The sequence below is a fragment of the Trachypithecus francoisi genome, unplaced genomic scaffold, assembly GCF_009764315.1.
Source record: "Trachypithecus francoisi isolate TF-2019V2 unplaced genomic scaffold, Tfra_2.0 Lachesis_group16, whole genome shotgun sequence".
Lineage (NCBI taxonomy): Eukaryota > Metazoa > Chordata > Mammalia > Primates > Cercopithecidae > Trachypithecus > Trachypithecus francoisi.
Window position 1 is genome coordinate 12742444 of NW_022681461.1, and position 23463 is coordinate 12765906.

At 41.7% G+C, this 23463-nt stretch overlaps 1 protein-coding gene across 4 annotated transcripts in view; it reads right to left on the reverse strand.

Annotated features, from left to right (window-relative positions):
• Positions 1-23463, reverse strand: part of NTRK2 (neurotrophic receptor tyrosine kinase 2) — a 368100-nt gene that overhangs the window by 160008 nt on the left and 184629 nt on the right. For all 4 annotated transcript variants that reach the window (XM_033236933.1, XM_033236932.1, XM_033236934.1 and 1 more), the window contains one exon: positions 1791-1979. In XM_033236933.1, the coding sequence (XP_033092824.1) occupies positions 1791-1979 (189 nt within the window). The remainder of the gene's footprint in view (positions 1-1790; positions 1980-23463) is intronic.

Genomic DNA, 23463 nt, shown 5'->3' on the forward strand with positions numbered 1-23463 from the left:
GTGTTTTTCAGTAGAGACAGGGTTTCACAGTGTTAGCCAGGATGGTCTTGATTTCCTGACCTGGTGATCCGCCTGTCTCAGCCTCCCAGGGAAGAAAGCACTTCCAGCCATGTAGCCCACTTTTGTATAGAGGATCTCATTTGTTACTTTGTTTGCTCTCTTGCTCATTTGCTCAATTTCTCTTACTGGACTTGTTGGGCTGATCGGGTGTACTTAATTATGCAGCTTTATCTTTCCTCCCTCCACAAAGGAAAGCAACTTTTTGAGGGTATGTTGATTTTAGTCAGCCTCAATTATACTACAGCCTCAGGCTAACTGAAAAGCATCATAGGCCTGGTTTGGGTGGTGACTGAGGTGTCAATGTCAAAGTACTCTATCCCTAGGGAGAACAATCAAAATGATGACAGATGCTCCCATCACAGTATCCTGCTTAGTCTTACTCCTTATTTGACAGTTCTGCGTACAGGGCATTCCAAGGATCTTTGGAGGAGGCTCACCCCGTCAAAGAAGGCACATTTTAAGCAATACCTCTACTCACCTTGTTCACAGCACAATGACAGTATTAAGAGTAATGATACCTTGATTTCAACTAATACCTCTTATTTCAAGGAGCTCAATATTCTTCATACATTATTCTATTTATCTTGTCATGTTACAGAGTCAACCAAAATCTCTGGTGGATTCCAGTCTCACACATTAAAAGCTCATAATACTGTTCTTCCTAACATTTAAACTCACATCCAATGTTAAACATACCTTGGGATAAATTTGAGTAAACAGGATGAAGTTATAGATATTTCCTTATATATGCACAGATCTGACATTCATTGCTAAGGCCCTTCATCCCATGAAAGCTCTCGATGAAGAGTCAGCCCCCAAAGCCTAACCTTGCAGTAATCCTCTACCTCACCTCTATGACAAGGTAGGAGAATGGTATTTAAGTCGGGATAGAAACATGCAGGATACCCACTCCTTAGTGGCAGGGAATCTCTGGGATCTGGGCCACCTGATGTCATTGCCCTCACAGCCCCTTATTCACGTATGAAGGAAGGCCTGGAATCCCAATGCCATAAGCCTGTTTGTCCACCGTGGGTTTATTTTGTGTTGTCTTTAAGGCTACACGTTTAATATTGGAGCAGTGGTGCAGAAGATAGCACAAAAAGCCCTTAGAAAAATCTCAAGCTTGCTAACAGAGATTAATGGGTTAATTTGGTTTTGAAGAATGAAAGTCAGTATACTTAATACGCAAATCATCTGCTAGCATCTCTCCTTGCTATTGTGGCAACACAAGGCCTCATGCTGGGAACTCAGACTGAGCAAAGAATACAGGACTCCCCAAACTGATACCACCTATGGGCAACACAGTGCCTTCCAGCTACCTAGAGTGCATGTTTCAATGACTTTCAACAAGCTAAATTTAAATTACATTCATTGCTTGTCATCTATAACTGATATATGTGCATTCTAATGATACTTCTGGTTTCTGTCTCTCTTTTTTTCAAGATAAGCATGCCTGATTCCAACTTCACATTGACAAATGGTTTTGGAAAGTAGATTCCAAGAGAAGTCAGTATCTGCCCACAGTTCCCTTCCCAGCAGGAGACACACCCAAAGAATTCCATAAGCAACAAACTAAAGGATCTATTCCTGGATCAAAAGCTGCAAGAATCCTCAGACATTTCAGTGCACCCTGCCCCCCGCCAGTCATCCCTGTCAGGGACTCTGATAAACACTCTGGTTGATACAGCTATGCAGCAAATGGGCCAATAAGTATAAACAGCTGTACTTACATGTGTCTGGCTTGAGCTGACTGTTGGTAATGCCAAAGTACTGGGGATTTTCAATGACAGGGATCTTGGTCATTCCAATAATGACAGCATCTGGGCCACCTTCTGAAGAAGATGGGGTGTTACTCCCATTGGAGATGTGATGGAGTGGGCTGGCAGAGTCATCATCATTGCTGATAACAGAAGCTGGGCCTGGAGATAGAAAAATATATATATTCTCCTGTAATCAATGGTTTTGTTGATCTGTAATTCACATACATAAAATTTACCCATTTAAAGTGTACAATTCAGTGGGTTTTAGTATATTCATAGAGTTGTGCAATAATCACTATAATCTAATTGTAGGACATTTTCATCACCCAGATAGCACTCACTCCCCATTCTCTCCACTTTCAGCCGAGGATATTCACAGATTTACACTCTATCTCTCTGGCATTTCATATGAATGGAACCATATAATATGTGATCTTTTGTAACTGGCTTCTTTCACTGAACATCATGTTTTTAAGATTCATCCACATTGTAGTATGTATTAGTACTTCCTTTCTTTGTATTGCCTAATAATACTCCATTGTGTGGATATGTCGCACGTTATTTATCCATTCATTTGTTGGTGGACATTTGGGTTGTTCTGGCTTTTTGGCTATTATGAATAATGCTACTATGAACATTCATATATGAATTTTTATGTGGACACGTGTTTTAATTTCTCTTGGGTGGAATTACTGGGTCATATGGTAGCTCTATATTTAACATTTTGAGGAACTGCCAAACTTTTCCAAAGTGGCTGCACCATTTTATATTCCCACCAGCAGTGTATGAGAGCTCCAATTTCTTCACTTCCTTCTCCTGTAAGATAATATGTAGCTTTCCTCTCTGTTCTGTGATTGTGTCTAGAACACTCTGTCATTGAAACTCTCAACATGAATCTGGGATTCCTATTTCACAGAGCATTGAAAGTTCTTCTGGGAATTTCAGGATCTGGGTTTCTGTCTCTACCCTTTGGACAAGTCACTTACTTTCTTTGGATTTCTACATCCACTCATATGCAAAATAATATTTGCTTATTTTATGACAATAGAATGAGACTAGTAATAGGAAAATGTATTACAAATTTAAATGTGTTTCATGAGTATGTATTACTACTAGGTATTACCAAATGAACTTTAACTGGTAGACCAGATATACGTTTGACTGTCCTATGACTATATTCCTCTTTCTTCATATTCTGTGAGTGTCTGCACCACTTTTGTCTACAAAATACTTTTATAACAATAGTGGATCAATCCCATGGCAAAGTTACCTGCTTTGTCTTCAGCTGTAATACTATTTATAGAGTCATTACTTGGTGTCTTTATACTAAATTAATAATCATAGCATTTTCTGTACAAGACAAATTTTCCAGTCCAAAGTCTCAGAATGTATATGCTCACACATACAGTCTACTGTATCCTGTCTAAACATTTACCCATTAGCCACTAAACTCATACTGTTTGCAACCAACATTAGATTCGCAAAGATAAAGGTCTACGTGAAAGCTTCAAACCAATGAAGACAGCAGCAGCGCATGACAGGCACTGTCTACGTGGGAGGTGGACAAGGTATGTATTCCACAGGCAGGGTTCCATGGAAGCAGACCACTGACCCGACCACTGCCATAAGCCCAGAGAAAGAATAAAGAGAAAAGACAGTAGGGAGTGAAAAGGCAGAATCAAATGCCCAGCCAAGGCAAATGCCATGCCAGGAGAAGTCTGAATTGCTACTTCCTACGCAAGGACATGTGCTTTCTTCCAACCCCCCCCCCACCCCACTAAATGCATGTTTCAGCACTTCCATCCTCTTTCTGCCTTTTCCCTCACACTTAACTATTTTAGTGAGAAGCACAGCAATTCTGAAAACAAAAGTTGTCTTGTTAACCAGTCTTGAATCTCCTATGAAATATAATAATACCTCATCCCCCAACCTCCAAGATCCATTTTCCCCCTCGAATGGAGATGATCACAGTTTGTAGTGATAACAGTTGGACATTCCCCAGCTAAGCAGTGTCTTAAACAAACTATGCAGGAGACAGCCTGCTGTTATTATAGGTAATTTTTGAAGCATCCTCTCAAGGGATGTGCATTTAAGCTGCTTTTAATGATGCACTTCGGCTCACTTCTGCAAACAAGTCTTCACACAGCCAATTTAGAAGCCACAAAACACTCAAAAGCAAAGGCAAGCCCATCAGTTATGCTCGTCTTGTGTCTAGCTCACCTGCGTTAGGATACAGCAGAAATCCTGCCAAGAATAACTACAAAGACAAGTTCTTTCCAATATTCCTAATCATCCCTGTTCTGCAACTTGCTCCCTGACAGGCCTAGATCATTCAGCTTCTGGCCAGCAATTAAAAATGAAGATGTGTTGGCCGGGCGTGGTGGCTCACGTCTGCAATCCCAGCACTTTGGGAGGCTGAAGCAGGCAGATCACGAGGTCAGGAGTTCGAGACCAGCCTGGCCACCATGGTGAAATCCCATCTTAACTAGAAGTCCAAAAATTAGCCAGGTGTGGTGGCAAGCGCCTGTAATCCCAGCTACTCGGGCGACTGAAACAGGTGAATCACTTGGACTCGGGAGGCAGATGCTGTGGTGAGCCAAGATGGTGCCACTGCACTCCAGCCTGGGTGACAGTGTGAGACTCAGTTTCAAAAAAAAAAAAAAAAAAATGAAGATATGTTATGCTAAGTTTTCTGCATCTTGTCAATAAAACCTCACCACTGACTCTCTTCCTTGGTTCCAGACACGGCTGTTACCTCCTGCAAGGTTACCAAAACATGCTCCTTGCTGCCTGAGCTCCCTGAAGGACTACAGGTAAGGCTGCACATTTCTTAGTAGATTCCAGGCACCCCCTTTACCCCCAGAAATGCAGGAGTTTCTTTTTCTTAAAATTTCTTGTTTTTATTTCAATAGTTGTTTGGGGAACAGGTGATGTTTGGTTACATGAATATGTTCTTTAGTGGTTTCTGAGATATTGGTGCATTCATCACCCAAGCAGCAAACAATGTACCCGATGTGTAGCCTTTTATCCCTCACCCCCGTCCCACCCTTCCCCCACAGTCTCAGAAGTCCATGGTATCATTCTTATGCCTTTGTACAGGAGTTTCATTTTAAAACACTCCACATGCTGTCAGAAATCCAGCAATATTTCCTTCTGGAGCCCCTGCAATGATTAGAAATGCATTGACCCCAGTTGCTTTCTTCTGTGACTCTCCTCTGGCCCAGGATGCTCTGAAGTTCATGAACGTCAGAGCAGCGTTCAACCATGTTTGAGGAGGCTGATACCTAGAAGACAACTTGAGATTCCCGAATTCAGACTTTGAATCTTCTGCCAAGTGCACAGCGAAGCCCTCACTTAAAGAGTCCAACCAAGTGATTTGCTCTCTGCTTCTCCTTCCTCACTAAGGGATACCCTTTTCTTTCCTAAACCTCTCCAGTTAAAGCCCCCAACTCCGATGTAACAGAGTGGAAGGGAATAAGCTTTTGTTTAGGGAGCGAGAGGAGGATTAAGCATAGAAGCAGTAAAAAGTACCACAGGTAATTTTTCAAAAGCCTTTTCACTTTGCCAGAAAAATCAGTTGACAAATGTGAGTAACACATAAACCTCAACAATTCATCAAGGGGGATATTAATTCAAGTGCTGTTTTCTTCATTATTGATGTTCCAAAACCTAGAAGACTGATATGGCTGTCAAGGTTGCAGGGTTTAAGCCCATTTTTCTGTGAACATTTTGATATAATGGAATGCAAAGCACAGCAAAGTTGGGAAGGCAGAAGAAGCTCTCAGCGGGGACAATGAATGTCTACATAATTTGACAGCAGCCTGTCTGTGCATATCACAGGATGTGTCTTTGTATGTCTATGCATGTGTTTGAGCAGGCACCACGAAAAAGACAGAAGAATAAAGGGGCACATCACCATGTGTTAAACGAAATTCATGTGAGGACTTGAAGAACTGTATTACAATATTCATATAAAGTTTTAAATGGCGAGGTATGTGCACACTTGGCTGATTTAGGGTAAATAGTTCTAATCACTCAGCTGACAAACATGAGTTCAGTCTGGAAACATTTTTAGCCCATTTGTATTTTAATATGTCTGCTTGGTCGCATATCTTGTACTATGACTTTACAGACATTTCTGAGCCTATCATAGACTTAATTTCCTGTGATAAGAATCACGAAGGTCATCTGGGGGAGTTTTCTTCTCTCAATACCAATAGTACCTTCAAGGTGAGGGGAAGGGTTAGTACTCTTGAGCAGCTGTACTAAGCAAGCCTTTTTATATTCTGGATTCTGGTGCTTTGACATCTGGGGCCCTGCTGATCCTGGAGAGACAGCCCTCCCACAAAGGGTGAGTCAGTTCCTACAGATGGTAAATACCCTGCCTGGGAGCACGCCCTTCAAATGCAAACCAACCAATCCAGAGACAACACTCCCAACCACCTTCCTGATGTGAGGCTCACACTTCAGGCCACTATCCACCTGCCCTCCCCACGCCAGGGCCAGGTACTTGACAATTCTAGACAGCTCCTGTACCCTAGAGCCTGTTGAAATTACTCAGACTAGCCAATCCTAAACCTGTTTACCCTCCCTCCCCAGTTCCTTACCCTGGAAACACACCAAAAGCTCCTGTCCAAGTTCTCCCTTCCCTCCTCTGCCTCTTAATGGATCGCAGCGCTTCCCCACGTGGCTCTGCATTGCATGCTGTGCCCCTTTCTTTTGGGAACCATGAGTAACACAATATCTTCTCAACGGCAATCATCTCCTAAACTGTTGGTCTCAGCAAACTTGAAAAATAATGAAACCTATGTTTTGTAAGAGCAGCACCTCTGCTGGATTGCAGCTGGAAGAACAATTCTGAAGAATTCTCTGCTGTGGCCTAAAACAGTAAAACCACATTTTTGCAGCTTTTCAGGAACAAGCACCCTTCAGCAGTGCAAATTGGCTTGAAAAAATATTTAAGTGGGTGGAATGACTTGCAATTTAGCGGAAGCAAGACCCTGTCTTATAGCACTGTTATGGGAGAGTTTATTACCACCTTCCCCAAAAATACACAGGATACACCTGTGCACGCATACACATCAAACCCATAAAACAGAACACCTTTAAGACTGCCCAGGCAGGATGATCCCTCTGGTATCTTGGTCAAGTGACAACGATCAGCTGTGTCTGAAATTCGCCCCTGGGGAGCTGCCTAGAAGCCCTGACTACTTGAACTTGATGTTCTAACTTTGCCACGGCTCCACTTTCCCTTTGCGGGTTAAGAACTTAACCTGGGAATCCATGGAACTAGCAAGAGTCAAGGTGACTTTCCCCCACGCCCAGGCCCCATCTGGCCAGGCTGCCTCAGCCCACTGGTCATTTTTGGATCACTGGATAGACAGTGATAGAGGCTGCCCAACAAGACAAGGTCTGACGTCAGGTTCGAAAGTGACAAGAAACAGCTCCTTATATGGCCAGGATGAACAAGCATAGGGTGGATAGTTTGGAATTGAGCAGTCTCCTGACATTGATACATTTCCCCTACTTTGACATTTTACCTATGGCCAACCTTGCTACCAAAAGAAACACTATACTAACCAACAGATGCCCAAGATGGTCGGATCTTGGAAACCCACGTGAAAGATGTAAGAATGCCTGTCTTCTCATGCCTTCTAAGCAATTCCTGTTCATTGTCTCTGTACCCATAGAAAATTCTGAACAAATTAGAGGTCCCAAGAGATCACACCTGATTTCAATTCTAATGATGAGCTACATCATCTGCTTTCACTTGGTAAGCTACAAACTCTGCTTTTCAATTGTCAGCACATAGTCTGAATGCGGGGAATAGAATGCAATCAAGCACAAATCACAGCGTCTGGACGTTAGAATCTCTTTTGAAAGAGGAATGGTCATAAATGGAAACTGATTTACCAATTCAGAACTCTATTACATCTTGGCCAATGGAAGAAAGTTAAGACCTACACTTGTCCAGCTTGACTGTTCAGTCAACTATTCCCTGTACATGTAACTGAAATGAAGTTGCATTTATTTCCTTAACCTTCTTAAAAATGCATCACAAACTAGAACTGGAACGACAGTTAACACTCCCCCCACAGGATAAAAACGAGTCAAATCTAAAACTGTGAAACCATGTACTGAACTCAATTAACAATAGTAATGCCTTTTCTGGAAAAAATCTAGACCTACTTCTTCAACAAATCAAAAACCAGGAACACAGAAAATGAATCAAAGACCGTGGAATGTAAAGAGGGTCCAAGCATTTTCATCCGAATAAAAACATAGACTCATTACTTATCCAAAGAAGGAGTGAGTTAACTACTTACCAACACCTTGTCTTGATTTTACTTTCCCAAATCCAAACCATGAGAAATCTGAAAACCACAACAAAACATAAAATAAACTTCGAAAGAGAAGTAGAAACCGGAGGTGGTCAACACTGTCCTTGGTCAAATAATGCAACAAACTCCCCCCGACAAAAAATAAATAAATAAATAAACAAACCATTTGGGATGAAAGCTTCCTATCAAACACCTGGAAACTAACACTTGAATTTCTGTGTTAAGATTTATTTCCCATTCAGAGAACACGGAGACTCCAATCAGATAAGAGAGAGCAGCCTGTCTACAAGAAAAATAGCCACAACCCAGGGTTTAGGGCTCTGAGCTGTTTTCTTTCTTTCTCATTTTCTTTCTTCCTCCTTAGTGGAGAGATCAGTGCCTTGTATTGAATCACCTGACAGGGAAGCTGCAGGGGTGAAGACACACACAATGCATTTGACAAATGCACTACGGTTCTGAACCACAGCAATGTGAGAAAATAATAAGAGAAAACAGATCTTTTTTGAAGCTGAGACAGACAGTAAAAAAAAGGAGCACAAAATCCCGTGGGAGAGCAGACACTTGGGCTAGATAGAGTTTCAGGGGGAGGGACAAAAAGATCTTAATTCTACACAGATTCTTGCTCCTGACTTGCTGTGTGACGCTGGACTGTGTACAGCTGTTCTGTGCCTCTTACAACACAAGGTCCAGTAGGCACGTGTAAGAAAATATCTGCCAAATGTCTGGAGAGCCTCCTGGGAATACAGCCACAGTGAAATGTCTGCTTGCTTCCTGAGCCCAGCTATTTCCTTCTAGGTAATTTCCCTGGGTTCAAAGTTAATTCCGCACAGTGGGGAAATCCCTGAATATGAGGAAGATAAAGGGAAGGGACCCCAAATCAGTAACTGTGTTTCCCACCTCTTTCAAATTTTTACAGGCATTTTGGATAATTAGCTAGCTAAATTGAAGAGAAATCAATTTAAGTGAACACTGTACAGAAAAGCTCTTTGCACGCTCAAAGATGACTTAGGAGGTTGTTGCCATGATGATTGCTCAAGGGTAAATGCAGGCTTTCCTTCCCTGGTATCCTACAACTTCAGTCCCCCAACTTCTAAGCTGAAGTTTACTTCTGATCGATATTTTCCTCTGAATGCTTCCTTCCAGGTTTTAGAAGACGAGATGAAGGCCTGGCCTTGAGCCAAAGCCAAATAAAGATTCCTTTGCACAGAAGACAGTGAACTTCATTCATTGGAGCTGCTAGTCTAGGGAGGCAGAGTCCTGCCTGTGGATTTCTTAGTTACAACTAACCCCATTTAAAACAAAGTGTATTATCCCACTGGTCATCTTTTGTTTTCCTATACTTGTTTGATTTAAATACTTTTTATTAAACCACAGATTGAATTTTTTAAGCCTAGTTTTTTTCACTTAAGTAATTTTTCAACGTTACATTCCCATTTTAGAGAGAACCCACCGAAGGGCAATGCCATCACAATCCCTCACTGATTGCACATTTCAGATTTTTTTTTTTTTTTTTTTGAGGCGGAGTCTCGCTCTGTCGCCCGGACTGGAGTGCAGTGGCCAGATCTCAGCTCACTGCAAGCTCCGCCTCCCGGGTTTATGCCATTCTCCTGCCTCAGCCTCCCGAGTAGCTGGGACTACAGGCGCCCGCCACCTCGCCCGGCTAGTTTTTGTATTTTTAGTAGAGACGGGGTTTCACCGTGTTAGCCAGGATGGTCTCGATCTCCTGACCTCGTGATCCGCCCGTCTCGGCCTCCCAAAGTGCTGGGATTACAGGCTTGAGCCACCGCGCCCGGCCATTTCAGATTATTTTTGATCATTAACTATAATAAACACAACTGCAATGAACATCTTTACACATCTTAAGTGCTCCCCTTCTCTTGTTAAAAATAATTTCCTTAGATAAATTCTAGAAATTGAATTACTCATTCAAAAAGAATGAATATTATGAAAGTTCTCAATACAGGTTATCAAATTGCTACAACACTATGCCAGGTCTTACTGTCACCAACAGTATTTGAGAGGGTAGAAGGGTATTTTTGAGCTCTACCCAATGGGAAAACTAAAGAGGAACAATTTCCCCTTACAGGAATTGCTGAATTCCCCACCCACCATTGGTGTGGCTCCACCTAACTGGGAAGAGACCTGGCGAATATTCCCCTCCCATCGGTGCCCCATGAAACCATTCACACCTCACTTCTCCCAAGCTGGAGTTTTGCACAATGAGAACTGCAGATATACAGAAAATAAGAATTCCTCTCACCTGTGAAGTCATTACAGTTCACTGAGTGCCTCCACCCACCCACTGGGCACCTCTTCCTTGGTCCTCAGCCAAGCTTTGTTTACAAGAGAAATTATCCTATGCTTATTGACGAGGAACTGAGACTCAGGGAGGCTGATACACTTAGCAGATCTCTCAGCTTGTGATGACTGAGCCTGGATTCATATCTTCTGACGTCAAATCATAGTGGGGTGTTTTTTCATTCTTTTTTAGTTGCATTTCCCATGCTCCAAAATCACCAAAATTAGCCGAATTTTAAAACAGTATAATTAGAATTCAATTTTAAATATAGAAAAACACTATAAGTAGTTATTCATTCTCATTTATTTATTTATTAGGCAAAACAGAGCCTTCAAAGAGAAATGAGCTGCAAAGCAGCCCTTAAGAGCTGGCCGGGCGTGGTGGCTCACGCCTGTAATCCCAGCCCTTTGGGAGGCCGAGGTGGGTAGATCACGAGGTCAGGAGATCGAGACCATCCTGGCAAACACAGTGAAACCCTGTCTCTACTAAAAATACAAAAAAAAAGAAAAGAAAAGAAAAAAAGAAAAAAATTAGCCGGGTGTGGTGGCAGGCGCCTGTAGTCCCAGCTTCTCGGGAGGCTGAGGCAGGAGAATGGTGTGAACGCGGGAGGTGGCGGAGCTTGCAGTGAACCAAGATCACACCACTGCACTCCAGCCTGGGCGACAGAGCGAGACTCCATCTCAAAAAAAAAAAAAAAGAAGCGCTCGGTGGAGGATGAGCCATCTAAGACATAAGTTCAGAGTGTGGGAGCTCAGAAAAGAAGCCTCTATTCCAATGGAGGGTTGGAAGGGGGCTCAAGAGAGAGGGCTCAGAGGATTTCTAGAAAATAGATTAGAATTAGCCAAGAATGGGAAAGAGCAGAGGAAAGAACGCTGACTGCACTCAGAATCCAGTTCTGGCTAAGGTGAGAAGTGCTGAATGTGTCCAGAGGCTGATGCAGCTGGAAGAGGGGTGGGGAGAGGGAACTGAGAGGTACAAGTAAGGGCCAAGTCAAGAGTTTGGATATTGTAGTGAAAATTGCACAGTTAGGTTCAAAAAAAAAAAAAAAGAAAGAAAGAAAGAAAGAAATCAAACTCAAGCCAGGAAGTAACATTGTCAAGATTAATTTTAGAAAAATCATTTTGGCTGCAGGGTGAAATCAGGATTACGGGAGGAAAAAACTGAAGGCAAGAGATTGGTTAAGGAAGTTTTTAGAGAAATCAAGGCATGAGAGAATTGTGGCCTGAACTGGGAATTTGGGAAGGGGAAGGTGAAGGAAAGGAGATGACTGCAGGCATATTTAGGGACAGTAGCAGAACTTGGTGATTGATTGCAAATTGAGGGAAGTACAGAGAGAAAACAATGAAGGTTTCAGACTTGGACAACTAAGTATATGGTTATGCTGCCCATAGAGTCCCTAAGGAACTTAGAAGGAAAACAGATTTAGGAGTCAAATTGAGAACATGGATTTTAGCCACAAATTTCAAACAAGGTGCCTATGTGAAGAAAATGGAAGGCAATACCCTCAGTTGGCAGAATAGTCTGAAGCTCAAGACACAGGCTTGATATCAAAATTCTAGAGCCCATAGATCAACCTGAGAATGGAAACTGGACTCTCTACCTAGGAGTCGTTTCTCATTTGGGCCTATACAATGTCCTGTCTTATAGGCACAAAGGAAGGAGCACCCAGCTGAGGCCAACTTTTGACAAAATTATTCTTAAATTAATGAACTATTTCTATGTTCTGTTTAAAATAAACTCAGTCATGATGTAGGAGAGAATATACAATCTTCTTGATCATACCACACGCTTCCTCGAACATTTAACAGACCAGATACAGAAAGGTCAGGCTGGCACATCTTCCCTAGAAGCTGTTATGCATTCAACAGCTCTTTCTTGATGGATTTAAGCAGTCGTCTTAAAACTTTAACACTAAATTTCACAAGCAAAATTTTCCCACAAGGCCAAAAAGAAACAATTTCTCAATTTCCTGTGATGTTTCATCCATGGGGAGTAGAGTCCTGCCAAACCTTCTTTTATTTTCTGTTTAATAAGAGAGACTTTATTCACTGCAAAATAAAGGGCTCCTTCAAAAGTAAATGTAGCTGTACTGAGCTTAAAGAATCCCCTCCTTTTGGAATGTAGACCAAGAAAGACTCTAAATTATGAAATTAACCAATTAAATCTATCTCATGTTGAAGAAAGCTCACCATTTTCCCTGACCGGAGAGAAGGAATATAGGAAAAAATAGCATGTAAACACATTAACAACTCTAAGATGGAATTCAAATTAAATAAAATAAATGGCAAAAAAAAAAAAACTGCTTTTTAAATTTCTCTTAAAGGAAAGAGCTAAAACATAGGGGGTTGAAAAGGAATATTTATGATGTAAATGAGAGAATCAGAGGAAGGAGCTGGGAACAGGCAACATGGAAGAAACCTGACCTTCCCTGTAGGTACTGAATAGCTCAAACATTAAACATCAGGCTTAGAAAGGTTCTGATCTCAGGAGAAAACAGCTTCTGGATATTTTTGAGTTTCAGAAAAATCATTTTAGTATGTTAAGAGAAAATCAGCTTTCCTCCCTTCTAACACTGAAGAAATTGACATTTGCCATGTTCTCAAACGATTTTCTTTATTTTTTAAGGTAAGACTCACCACCCTCCACCCCCAAGAAAAATGAATTTACCATTGTCATGGAATCAAATGGTAAAATATTATTTACTAATAAAAATGGACTTCACCTCCAACTTCTTAGGACCACACCCACTCCCTAAAGGACATTTGAAAGAGGACTCTCTGGGCTGCTTTGCTTCAGGGAGAGGATGGACCAGAGTTGAGTCCAGAGTAGATAGGCCAAGTGCTTGCCTGAGTAGCCAATGAACTGTCACATCTAAGATCTAGAATGACTGCTTGTTAGAGTGAGAGAAGATGAACGCAAAATTCGCCTTGTTGACAGCATCATCATCTCCCTTTCCTACTGGCACATAATCGGGGTGAGTAATAGTGTGCTTCAAATTAATTCCAGTTCCTCCGGGCACAGAACAGTGTAGTTTGGGGCCAAGTTTCCACTTCAATTGGATCTTAATCTTTTACTTAAGGACATACCCTTAATAAAAGAAAGCCCCATCTCCACAGTCTAGGAAGAGGGCTTGCCTTGAGTTAAACTGGTTCTGGAAATCATGACACAAAGGGTATTGTATCCTCCTGACCAACCTTCACTTGGCTCCATCCCTTATCTTTCATCAGACTTACAATGTGAGGTATTTCCACTGTTCTCTAAAAATGTAACATTGAGCAACTCCTATGTGACAAATATAAAGAAAAATGTGTGTATTATGGCTGAACCTCCTAACTGTTCCTGAAATTTGTATTTCCGGTTTTCCCCACCCAGCTACACCATATTTCCCAACTTCCCTTGTGGTTAGTTGTGGCCAGATGGCTAAATTCTAGTCAATGAAGGGGGAGCAGAGCAATGGGTCCCACTTCCAGGCCTTGCCTATTAAGACTTCCTCTGTGTACTCCCTTCGACCTGGCCAAAAATAAGATAACACCTAGGGCAAGCTTGGAAGTTATGACTTGAAGATAGCACGGGGCCATTTCAAGGAACAATGAATTCTCCCAGTATTGTTATGTGGGCGTAGACAGAGTAGAACACATCTCAGAGTCTTTCTACCAGAGGGCCAATGAAGCTGAGCTATCTTTCCTTCCATTCTCATCCATAAACAAAAATATGTGTTTGAACTGTGATCCACTTTGGGACTTACTTACCACTACAGAGAGTCTACCCCTACTAACAGATGTAGGAAAAAAAAAAACAAAAAACATATGCTTGAGGTTTTATTAACTGACTCCATGACTTCCCAACCTGTCAGCACACATTTAAAATTGTGTGTCGGTGCACATTTGCATTTTCCTGGAGAGGAGATCCACAGATTTCATCAGATTTTCAAAGAGTTCTCACCCCCAAATACTAAGAACCACTTCAGTACATATAAATACCCACAGAGACAAAGATATAAATGTGTGTGCACTCTGTGTTTGTATTCTATTTACTTCTGTTCTCTATCAACAGTTGAGTCTGGAAACTGAAAAGCATCTATTATCTCTCACCTAGATTTCTTCAGTAGCCTTCTAACTTAGCTCACTGCTTCATTCCTGCCTTCCCCTGATCTGTTTCCCATGAGCTGCCTGAGTAATCATTTCAAGTATAAATCAGATTATTGCATTCTCCTGCTTAACATCCTCCAAAGGTTTCTCATTGCATTTAGTATAAACTTCTGATCCTTACTACAGAGTCTCTCATGACAGGGCCAACCTACTCGGTCTTCCCCCTCCCTGGCCTCATTCCCCATGAAACAGCCCAGTGCTCTCTTTCCTATTTCTGCTCACTTTGCATTTTTTCATACCTCTTCCCAGAATCTTCTTCTCAGGCTCTTTTGTTTGTTTGTTTTGTTTTTTGAGACGGAGTCTCGCTCTGTTGACCCGGCTGGAGTGTAGTGGCACAATCTCAGCCCACTATAATTTCCACCTCCTGGGTTTAAGCGATTCTCCTGCCTCAGCCTCCAGAGTAGCTGGGATTACAGGTGTGTGCCACCATGTCTGGCTAATTTTTGTATTTTTAGCAGAGATGGGGTTTCACCATGTTGGCCAGGCTGGTCTTGAACTCCTGACCTCAAGTGATCCGCCAGCCTCGGCCTCCTAAAGTGCTGGGATTACAGGCATGAGCCACCGCACCCGGCCCTCAGACTCTTTTTCATAACTAATTCTTGTTTTTCAGGTTTCAGGTCAAATATCACACTATCAGAGGGACCCCAACTTCACACTTTAATCAGAATTTCTCTGAACCCCTTTCCACTCTCTATCATTTCATTCTTTTCAGTAGGCACCCATATGTGACCTTTTTTTATTGATTTATTGTTTATTATCTGCATCGTTTTCTAGAATTTGAGCTTCAAGAAGCCAGTGACCGTCTTAGACCAGCTCCACTAGAAACAGACCCTGACTAAGGAGCCATGCAAAAGTAGTTTACTAAGAAGAGATCCCAGGAAGCACAAAAGAAGTAGTCAAAAAGGGAAACAAAAAGAGGTAGGAAGCCTGTAACGCATACATTATCCAGGGGGTTGCACTGTGGACAACTGGAGTTCAATGCCTGGGGAACTTGGAGTGATGGAATAGAATGAACCTTAGAGTTATCCCATCCCAAAGGTGAGGGTCATTTACCCTCCAACTCCCACCTGTCATTGACTGGAGGCTTCCAGCTAAGAGAAGGTCCTTTTTTTGTTTGTTTGTTTGTTTGTTTCTTTTTTTTTTGCAATGGAGTCTCACTCTATTGCCCATGCTGGAGTACAGTGGTACGATCTTGGCTTGCTGCAACCTCCGCCTCCAGCGATTCTCCTGCCTCAGCCTCCCCAATAGCTAGGACTACAGGCGTGTGCCACCACACCTGGCTAATTTTTGTATTTTTAGTAGAGACGGGGTTTCACTGTGTTAGCCAGGATGGTCTCGATCTCCTGATCTCATGATCCACCCACCTCGGCCTCCCAAAGTGCTGGGATTACAGGCCTGAGCCACCGCCCCCAGCCCAGAGAAGGTCTTTATGCAGACTCATGAGCGGTTGCAGCAAGAATCTGCAGGCAAGCGCTGGGGTGGTGAAAGGTGAGAGGACACAGGTGGGGGGGGAACGCCAACAGCATTTGCTGCAGGGATTTTGTCTGTGTAATTCACCACGATCTCCAGTGCCTTGCATAAACACTCAATAAACACTTGTGGAATGGATGAGAACAATTTTGAAAAAGCGTAACAATATTAAATATAGCAAATGTAATGAAAATGCCAATATGCAGCTTATACATACAACATAAATCAAAAATCCATCATATATTTTGCAAATATATTTGCTACCTTAATGATTTGTGGCTCTCCAATGGAACATGACTGAAGACAGTATTGAAAGCTGAGCAATTCTTAGAATCCAGTACTCCAGGCAGTAGTGTGGAATAAAGAGCTGGACTAGAATGTCAGAAGATGTGGGCCCTCTCTAGACACTGCCGGAAGTGAATGGCATGACCTTGAGTGAGCCACTTCCCTCTCATGGACTCCGTTTCCTGCTCCATGAAAACAAAATTTGAGAAATGGCATCTAAGGCCTATACAAGCTCTCAAAGTCTATAGGACTAAACATTAGGCATATATGACTGAGAAGATTGACACATGGCCTTATATAGCTTTCCTGAGCCTGGGTATTTTGAGAATGTGAGATCATGTGCAATTTAAGGAAAAGCACTCAGTCAACCAGCCTAGATTTTCTCCTGCTAAATAATACTCAGAGGCTTTGGGGCCACTATATCCTCATCTTAAGAGAAAAGGCCAGTGCTCTACAAAAGCAATTAAAAAAAAAAAAGTATTTATTGAATGCTTGCTATATGCCAGGAAACTTACTAGAGATCAGATATTGCTTTAATTTGAAAATTAATCAGCTTCTTTGCAGCATTAAAAAAAAAAAAAAAAAAAAAGCCTTACATCCCATAAAGTTCAGAAGCCTCAAGTGGGAATAGATGGAATTAGACTTGCCTGGAACATAGCAAGATGTCTTGATCACATATTTCAAACATTTAGTTTTGAGAAGAAACTTGCCAACTATTTCTCTCTTTCATTTAGTACATGTGGACTATTTCAAAGGCAGTTTAGTGGGTCTACATTTTATTCATTCCCAATTAAACTACATAAAACATTGAAATTTTAAATCTCTTATAGATTCCAGAAAGTTTTTTCTTTAACAAAGGTGGTTACAATCTTCACTGGGTAGGTGAAAAATGGAACCTGCAACTCCTAATAATTACTTTCCATGATTGGAACTTTGAGAAAGGCAGGGGCAACCTCTGCTTAATAACAGGAGTTGACAGAAGTGAGAGAGTCATATCAAAGATTTGCCTTTCTACAGTACCACCCCAGTGAGAGCTCAAAATGCTTTATAAACATTTTCTCAGCTGTCACAAGCTCCCTGCAGGGAAGGCAGGTGATGTCTGGTTGCACACACACACAATTTCCCTGTTAACACTGTCTTAATGTTGGATGAATGACTCCCTGAGACATGCCCCAAATTCCCTTCTCTCTGCAAAGCCATGCTGGTTAGCACTCAGGGCAAGTCTTTGCGGAGGAAACTGGCTGATTCTCAGGGTATCATCTTAGAAGCGACGTTAGTGGCCCTGCAAGAGACTAACAAGTCCACAGAGTCTGGCAAACACTTGATGTCAAATTCCCAGGAGCTTCTGTTTCCAAGGAAAACCTAAACAATGACTCATGTCTTGGCTGATTTGCCCAGACCTGTCCATCGTGCCCAGTCACCAAGTGAGCCCCGCATGAAGGAAGGCCGTGCTCTCTGTTCTTTCTTGCATAAGCTTTGTTACCACATTAAATGTGTTTAGAAATGCCTTTGCAATTTCTGCTACATATTTATAGTTATATTCATATTTATACTTACATTATTTATATTCATATATATAAAACATGCAAATTCTTTTTTAGTCCTTCTAGACCAACATTTGTTGTAGCTCATGCAAAGCACCACACAGGAAACTTTTTGCCGTTGTGTTATGGAATTTTGGAGGGAGGAAGAAAATTTTAGCTCCATTCTCATTACAGGATATTTTCCATTTTAAGTGGTATCTGAATTCTTCCCACCAATCTGGGAACTGTGGTGACCTGTTTCATGTCACCTTTCAGCACCTTTGTCTTTCTTTTTAGTGACCCATTGTCTCCCTTCCCATCCCATAACCACATTCAAATCCAGCCAAAGTCAGGAAATGTGTGAGGACAAAACAATAGCCAAAAAGTTTATTTTTATTTTTTTTTATTTTTATAAATTTTTAATTATTTTTTTTTTTGGACAATTGTATTACTGTGTGCTCTTCTGTTAGGAAGTTCCCATAATGGAATAGAACATAACAGGATTATACACACTTATAAAGCTGGGTGCTGAATAAAAATAATTGGATAAAATGACCATAAATAGGACAAAATGAAAACCCATTACTTAAAATGCAATGCCGGTCAAACAAATGAACTATGCACCATCATGCACACTGTCAGTGGAAGAAACCTAAACCCATCAGATGAGACTGCATTTCCGTGCTTGATGTTTTCCCACTAAATGCCCAATGTGCTCTTTAGGGTCCACTGATTTTCTGGAAACTAATCAAAATTGATTGCCTTGGTCAGTGGTTCTCAAATGAGGGTGATTTTGCCTCCCACGGGAAATTTGGCCATGGGGACATTTTGGGGCTGTCACAATGGTGGGGTGGGTGGAAAGTGTGTGCTAGGAGCATCTAACAGGCAGAGGTCAGGGACAATGCATAGGACAACAATGAATTCAAGGCCCCAAATGTCAACAGTGCTGAGATTGTGAAACCCTGACCTAGGTCATAGACCAGCAAGGGTAGAATTCATGCTAAAACCTTTTATCCCTGCTAAAAAGAAATCCTAGTCTGCCTATGCTCATGGTCACCACAACAGTTTGGTCTTCTCTCACATTATTTTAATGTCCTCATCCCTAGTGACCTGGCTGCCAGCCCCTTTCACTCCCAGTTTATCTTAGAAATAGCTTTGATAATGTCATTTCTTTCTACAGCTCCCAACACCAAAAGGGCATTTCTGCCTCAGAACAGAGACATAATGCAGAACAAAGGAATAGAAACCGAGTTTGTACTACCTTGGGTGTTAAGTCTTGGATTCGCTATTTCCTGACATAACGTCCATAATTACTTGGACTGTCTCTGAGTTCCTCTCTGTTGGATGGGGCAATAATTAATGTCCTGACTACCTGATTGGACCATCTTAAGGTCAAGTGAGCTTTGGTGAACATAATGGTGTTATGTAAACATAGGGGTAAGGGAATAATAAGGTCCAAACTCTTCAATGACATTCAAAATCTTTACCTGGCCCCATCACCTGCCTCCAGTTTTATCATCTTAATTTCACCTTAAAATTTCAGTTAAACTATTAGTTTGCATCTTTAGTAAAGATGCCTCGAATTTTCCTATTCATTCATTTGAAAATTATTCATTGATCACCTGACGGATGCAAGACAGTGTGATTAATGCTGGGGATGTAATGAGAGTAGAATAAAATAATCACATTCCCTGTTTTCAGATTTGGTGTGTTTGCGTTTGATGTGTGGTTTTTTTTTCCCCCACCAGACATGTAACCCCCATGCTTCATCTTTGATCATTAAACTCATTTATTCAATAAAATTCACATTAAAAGTTACCCTATCATGAAGCATTTATTTATTCCCCAAATCAGAAATATCTCCATTGACATTTGGGCTGTTTGTCTCTTATGATAAACACCACACTCTGCACTGCATTCATTATTTATGTAATCTTATTTCTCCTATTAGATTTTAAGCACTCTGTGTGGAAAAAAAAAAAAAAAGTGTCTTATTCAACTCTGTACTCTCTTCCATAAGCTTCATAAGATACAACACCGTCAAGCAGGGCACTTCCTACATGGTAGGTACTCAATAGCTGTCTCAATTTCTAATTGAAAGGTTTTAAAAATAGGGCATAAAATGCCCACAAAATAGTAGAGACTGAATTGTAAAGCTCAGAGACAGACAACGGTAGGAACATTCATTAGTGTTGTCTACTGTTCTCTGTATTTCCAATGCACCCTGTTCTTTCTCTGTCATAGTTCCTTCCCACTCTGAATTTTTAGCTATCTACTTACTTGTAACCTCCTCCTAAACTGTAAGTTCTTTAAAAGCAACACATATTTCTGTCTTGTCTCCCCACTATATTTCTAGCATTGAGTACAGTGCCTGGTTCATTGTAGGTACTAAAGGGCTGAATGAATAAATGAATAAATCTTGCATGGATTGCAACTTTTCACCGTTGCATTCTTTAGTTAAGAACCAAATTTGGGCGTGCCCAAGATGGCCGAATAGGAACAGCTCCAGCCTCCAGCTCCCAGTGTGAGCAACACAGAAGATGGGTGACTTCTGCATTTTCAACTGAGGTACCAGGTTCATTTCACTGGGTCGTGTCGGACAGTTGGCGCTGATCTGTGGGTGCAGCCCAACCAGCGAGAGCTGAAGCAGGGCAAGGCATCGCCTCACATGGGAAGTGCAAGGGGGAAGAGAATTCCTTTTCCTAACCAAAGGAAATTGAGACACACAACACCTGGAAAATTGGGTAACTCCTACTCTAATACTACACTTTACCAAGAGTCTTAGCAAACAGCACACCAGGAGATTATATCCCACACCTGTCCCAGAGGGTCCCACGCCCACGGAGCCTCCCTCATTGCTAGCACAGCAGTCTGAGATCTAACTGCAAGGTGGCAGCAAGGCTAGGGTAGGGGCGCCCACCATTGCTGAGGCTTAAGTAGGTAAACAAAGAGCCGGGAAGCTCGAATTGGGTGAAGCCCACCACAGCTCAAGGAGGCTGGCCTGCCTCTGTAGACTCCTCCTCTGGGGACAGGTCATAGCTAAACAAAAAGCAGCAGAAACCTCAGCAGAGGTAAATGCCCCCGTCTGACAGCTTTGAAGACAGCAGTGGATCTCCTAGCATGGAGGCTGAGATCTGAGAACGGACAGACTGCCTGCTCAAGTGGGTCCCTGACCCCTGAGTAGCCTAACTGGGAGACATCCTTCACTAGGTGCAGACCGACACCTCATACCTCACACGGCGGGGTACACCCCTGAGACGAAGCTTCCAGAGCAAGAATCAGACAGCAACACTTGTTGTTCAGCAATATTCTGTCTTCTGCAGCCTCCACTGCTGATACCCAGGCAAACAGGGTCTGAAGTGGACCTCAAGCAAATGCCAACAGACCTGCAGCTGAGGGTCCTGACTGTTAGAAGGAAAACTAACAAACAGAAAGGACACCCACACCAAAACCCCATCAGTACGTCATCACCATCATCAAAGACCAAAGGCAGATAAAACCACAAAGACGGGGAAAAAGCAGTGCAGAAAAGCTGGAAATTCAAAAAATCAGAGCACATCTCCCCCTCCAAAGGAACGCAGCTCATCGCCAGCAATGGAACAAAGCTGGACGGAGAATGACTCTGACGAGTCGAGAGAAGAAGGCTTCAGTTGATTAAACTTCTCAGAGCTAAGGAGGAACTATGTAACCAGTGCAAAGAAACTAAAATCCTTGAAAAAAGATTTGACAAATGGCTAACTAGAATAACCAATGTACAGAAGTCCTTAAAAGAACTGATAGAGATGAAACCATAACACGAGAACTATGTGACAAATGCACAAGCTTCAGTAACTGACTCAATCATCTGGAAGAAAGAGTATCAGCGACTGAAGATCAAATGAATGAAATGAAGCAAGAAGAGAAGTGTAGAGAAAAAAGAGTAAAAAGAAATGAACAAAGCCTCCAAGAAATATGGGATTATGTGAAAAGAACAAATCTACATCTGATTGGTGTGCCTGAAAGTGATGGGGAAAATGGAACCAAGTTGGAAAACACTCTTCAGGATATCATCCAGGAGAACTTCCCCGACCTAGTAAGGCAGGCCAACATTCAAATTCAGGAAATACTGAGAATGTCACAAAGATACTCCTTGAGAAGGGCAACTCCAAGACACGTAATTGTCAGATTCACCAAAGTTGAAATGAAGGAAAACATGTTAAGGGCAGCCAGAGAGAAAGGTTGGGTTATCCACAAAGGGAAGCCCATCAGAATAACAGCAGACCTCTCGGCAGAAACTCTACAAGCCAGAAGAGAGTGGGGGCCAATATTCAACATTCTTAAAGAAAAGAATTTTCAACCTAGAATTTCATATCCAGCCAAACTAAGTTTCATAAGTGAAGGAGAAAGAAAATCCTTTACAGACAAGCAAATGCTTCGAGATTTTGTCACCACCAGGCCTGCCCCACAAGAGATCCTGAAGGAAGCACTAAATACGGAAAGGAACAACAGGTACCAGCCATTGCAAAAACATGTCAAAATGTAAAGTCCACTGATGCTAGGAAGAAACTGCATCAACTAGAGAGCAAAATAACCAGCTAATATCATAATGACAGGATCAAGTTCACACATAACAATATTAACTTTAAATATAAATGGACTAAATGGTCCAATTAAAAGACACAGACTGGCAAACTGGATAAAGAGTCAAGACCCATCAGTCTGCTGTATTCAGGAGACCCATCTCACACGCAGAAACACACATAGTCTCAAAATAAAGGGATGGAGGAAGATCTACCAAGCAAATGGAAAACAAAAAAAGCAGGGGTTGCAATCCTAGTCTCTGATAAAATAGATTTTAAACCATCAAAGATCAAAAGAGACAAAGAAGGCCATCACATAATGGTAAAGGGATCAATTCATCAGGAAGAGCTAACTATCCTAAATACATATGCACCTAATACAGGAGCACCCAGATTCATAAAGCAAGTCCTTAGAGACTTACAATAATAATTGTAACTGTCAACAGTTACAAAAAATAAAAATTGTACTTGTAACCCCCACTGTCAACATTAGACAGATCAATGAGACAGAAAGTCAACAAAGATATCCAGGAATTGAACTCAATTCTGCACCAGGCGGACCTAATAGACATCTACAGAACTCTCCAGCCCAAATCAACAGAATATACATTCTTCTCAGCACCACATCACACTTATTCCAAAATTGACCACGTAGTCGGAAGTAAAGCACTCCTCAGCAAATGTACAAGAACAGAAATTATAACAAACTGTCTCTCAGACCACAGTGCTATCCAACTAGAACTCAGGACTAAGAAACTCAATCAAAACCGCTCAACTATGTGGAAACTGAACAACCTGCTCCTGAATGATTACTGGGTACATAATGAAATGAAGGCAGAAATAAAGATGTTCTTTGAAACCAATGAGAACAAAGATACAACATGCCAGAATCTCTGGGACACATTTGAAGCAGTGTGCAGAGGGAAATTTATAGCACTAAATACCCACAAGAGAAAGCAGGAAAGATCTAAAATTGATACCCTAGCATCACAATGAAAAGAACTAGAAAAGCAAGAGC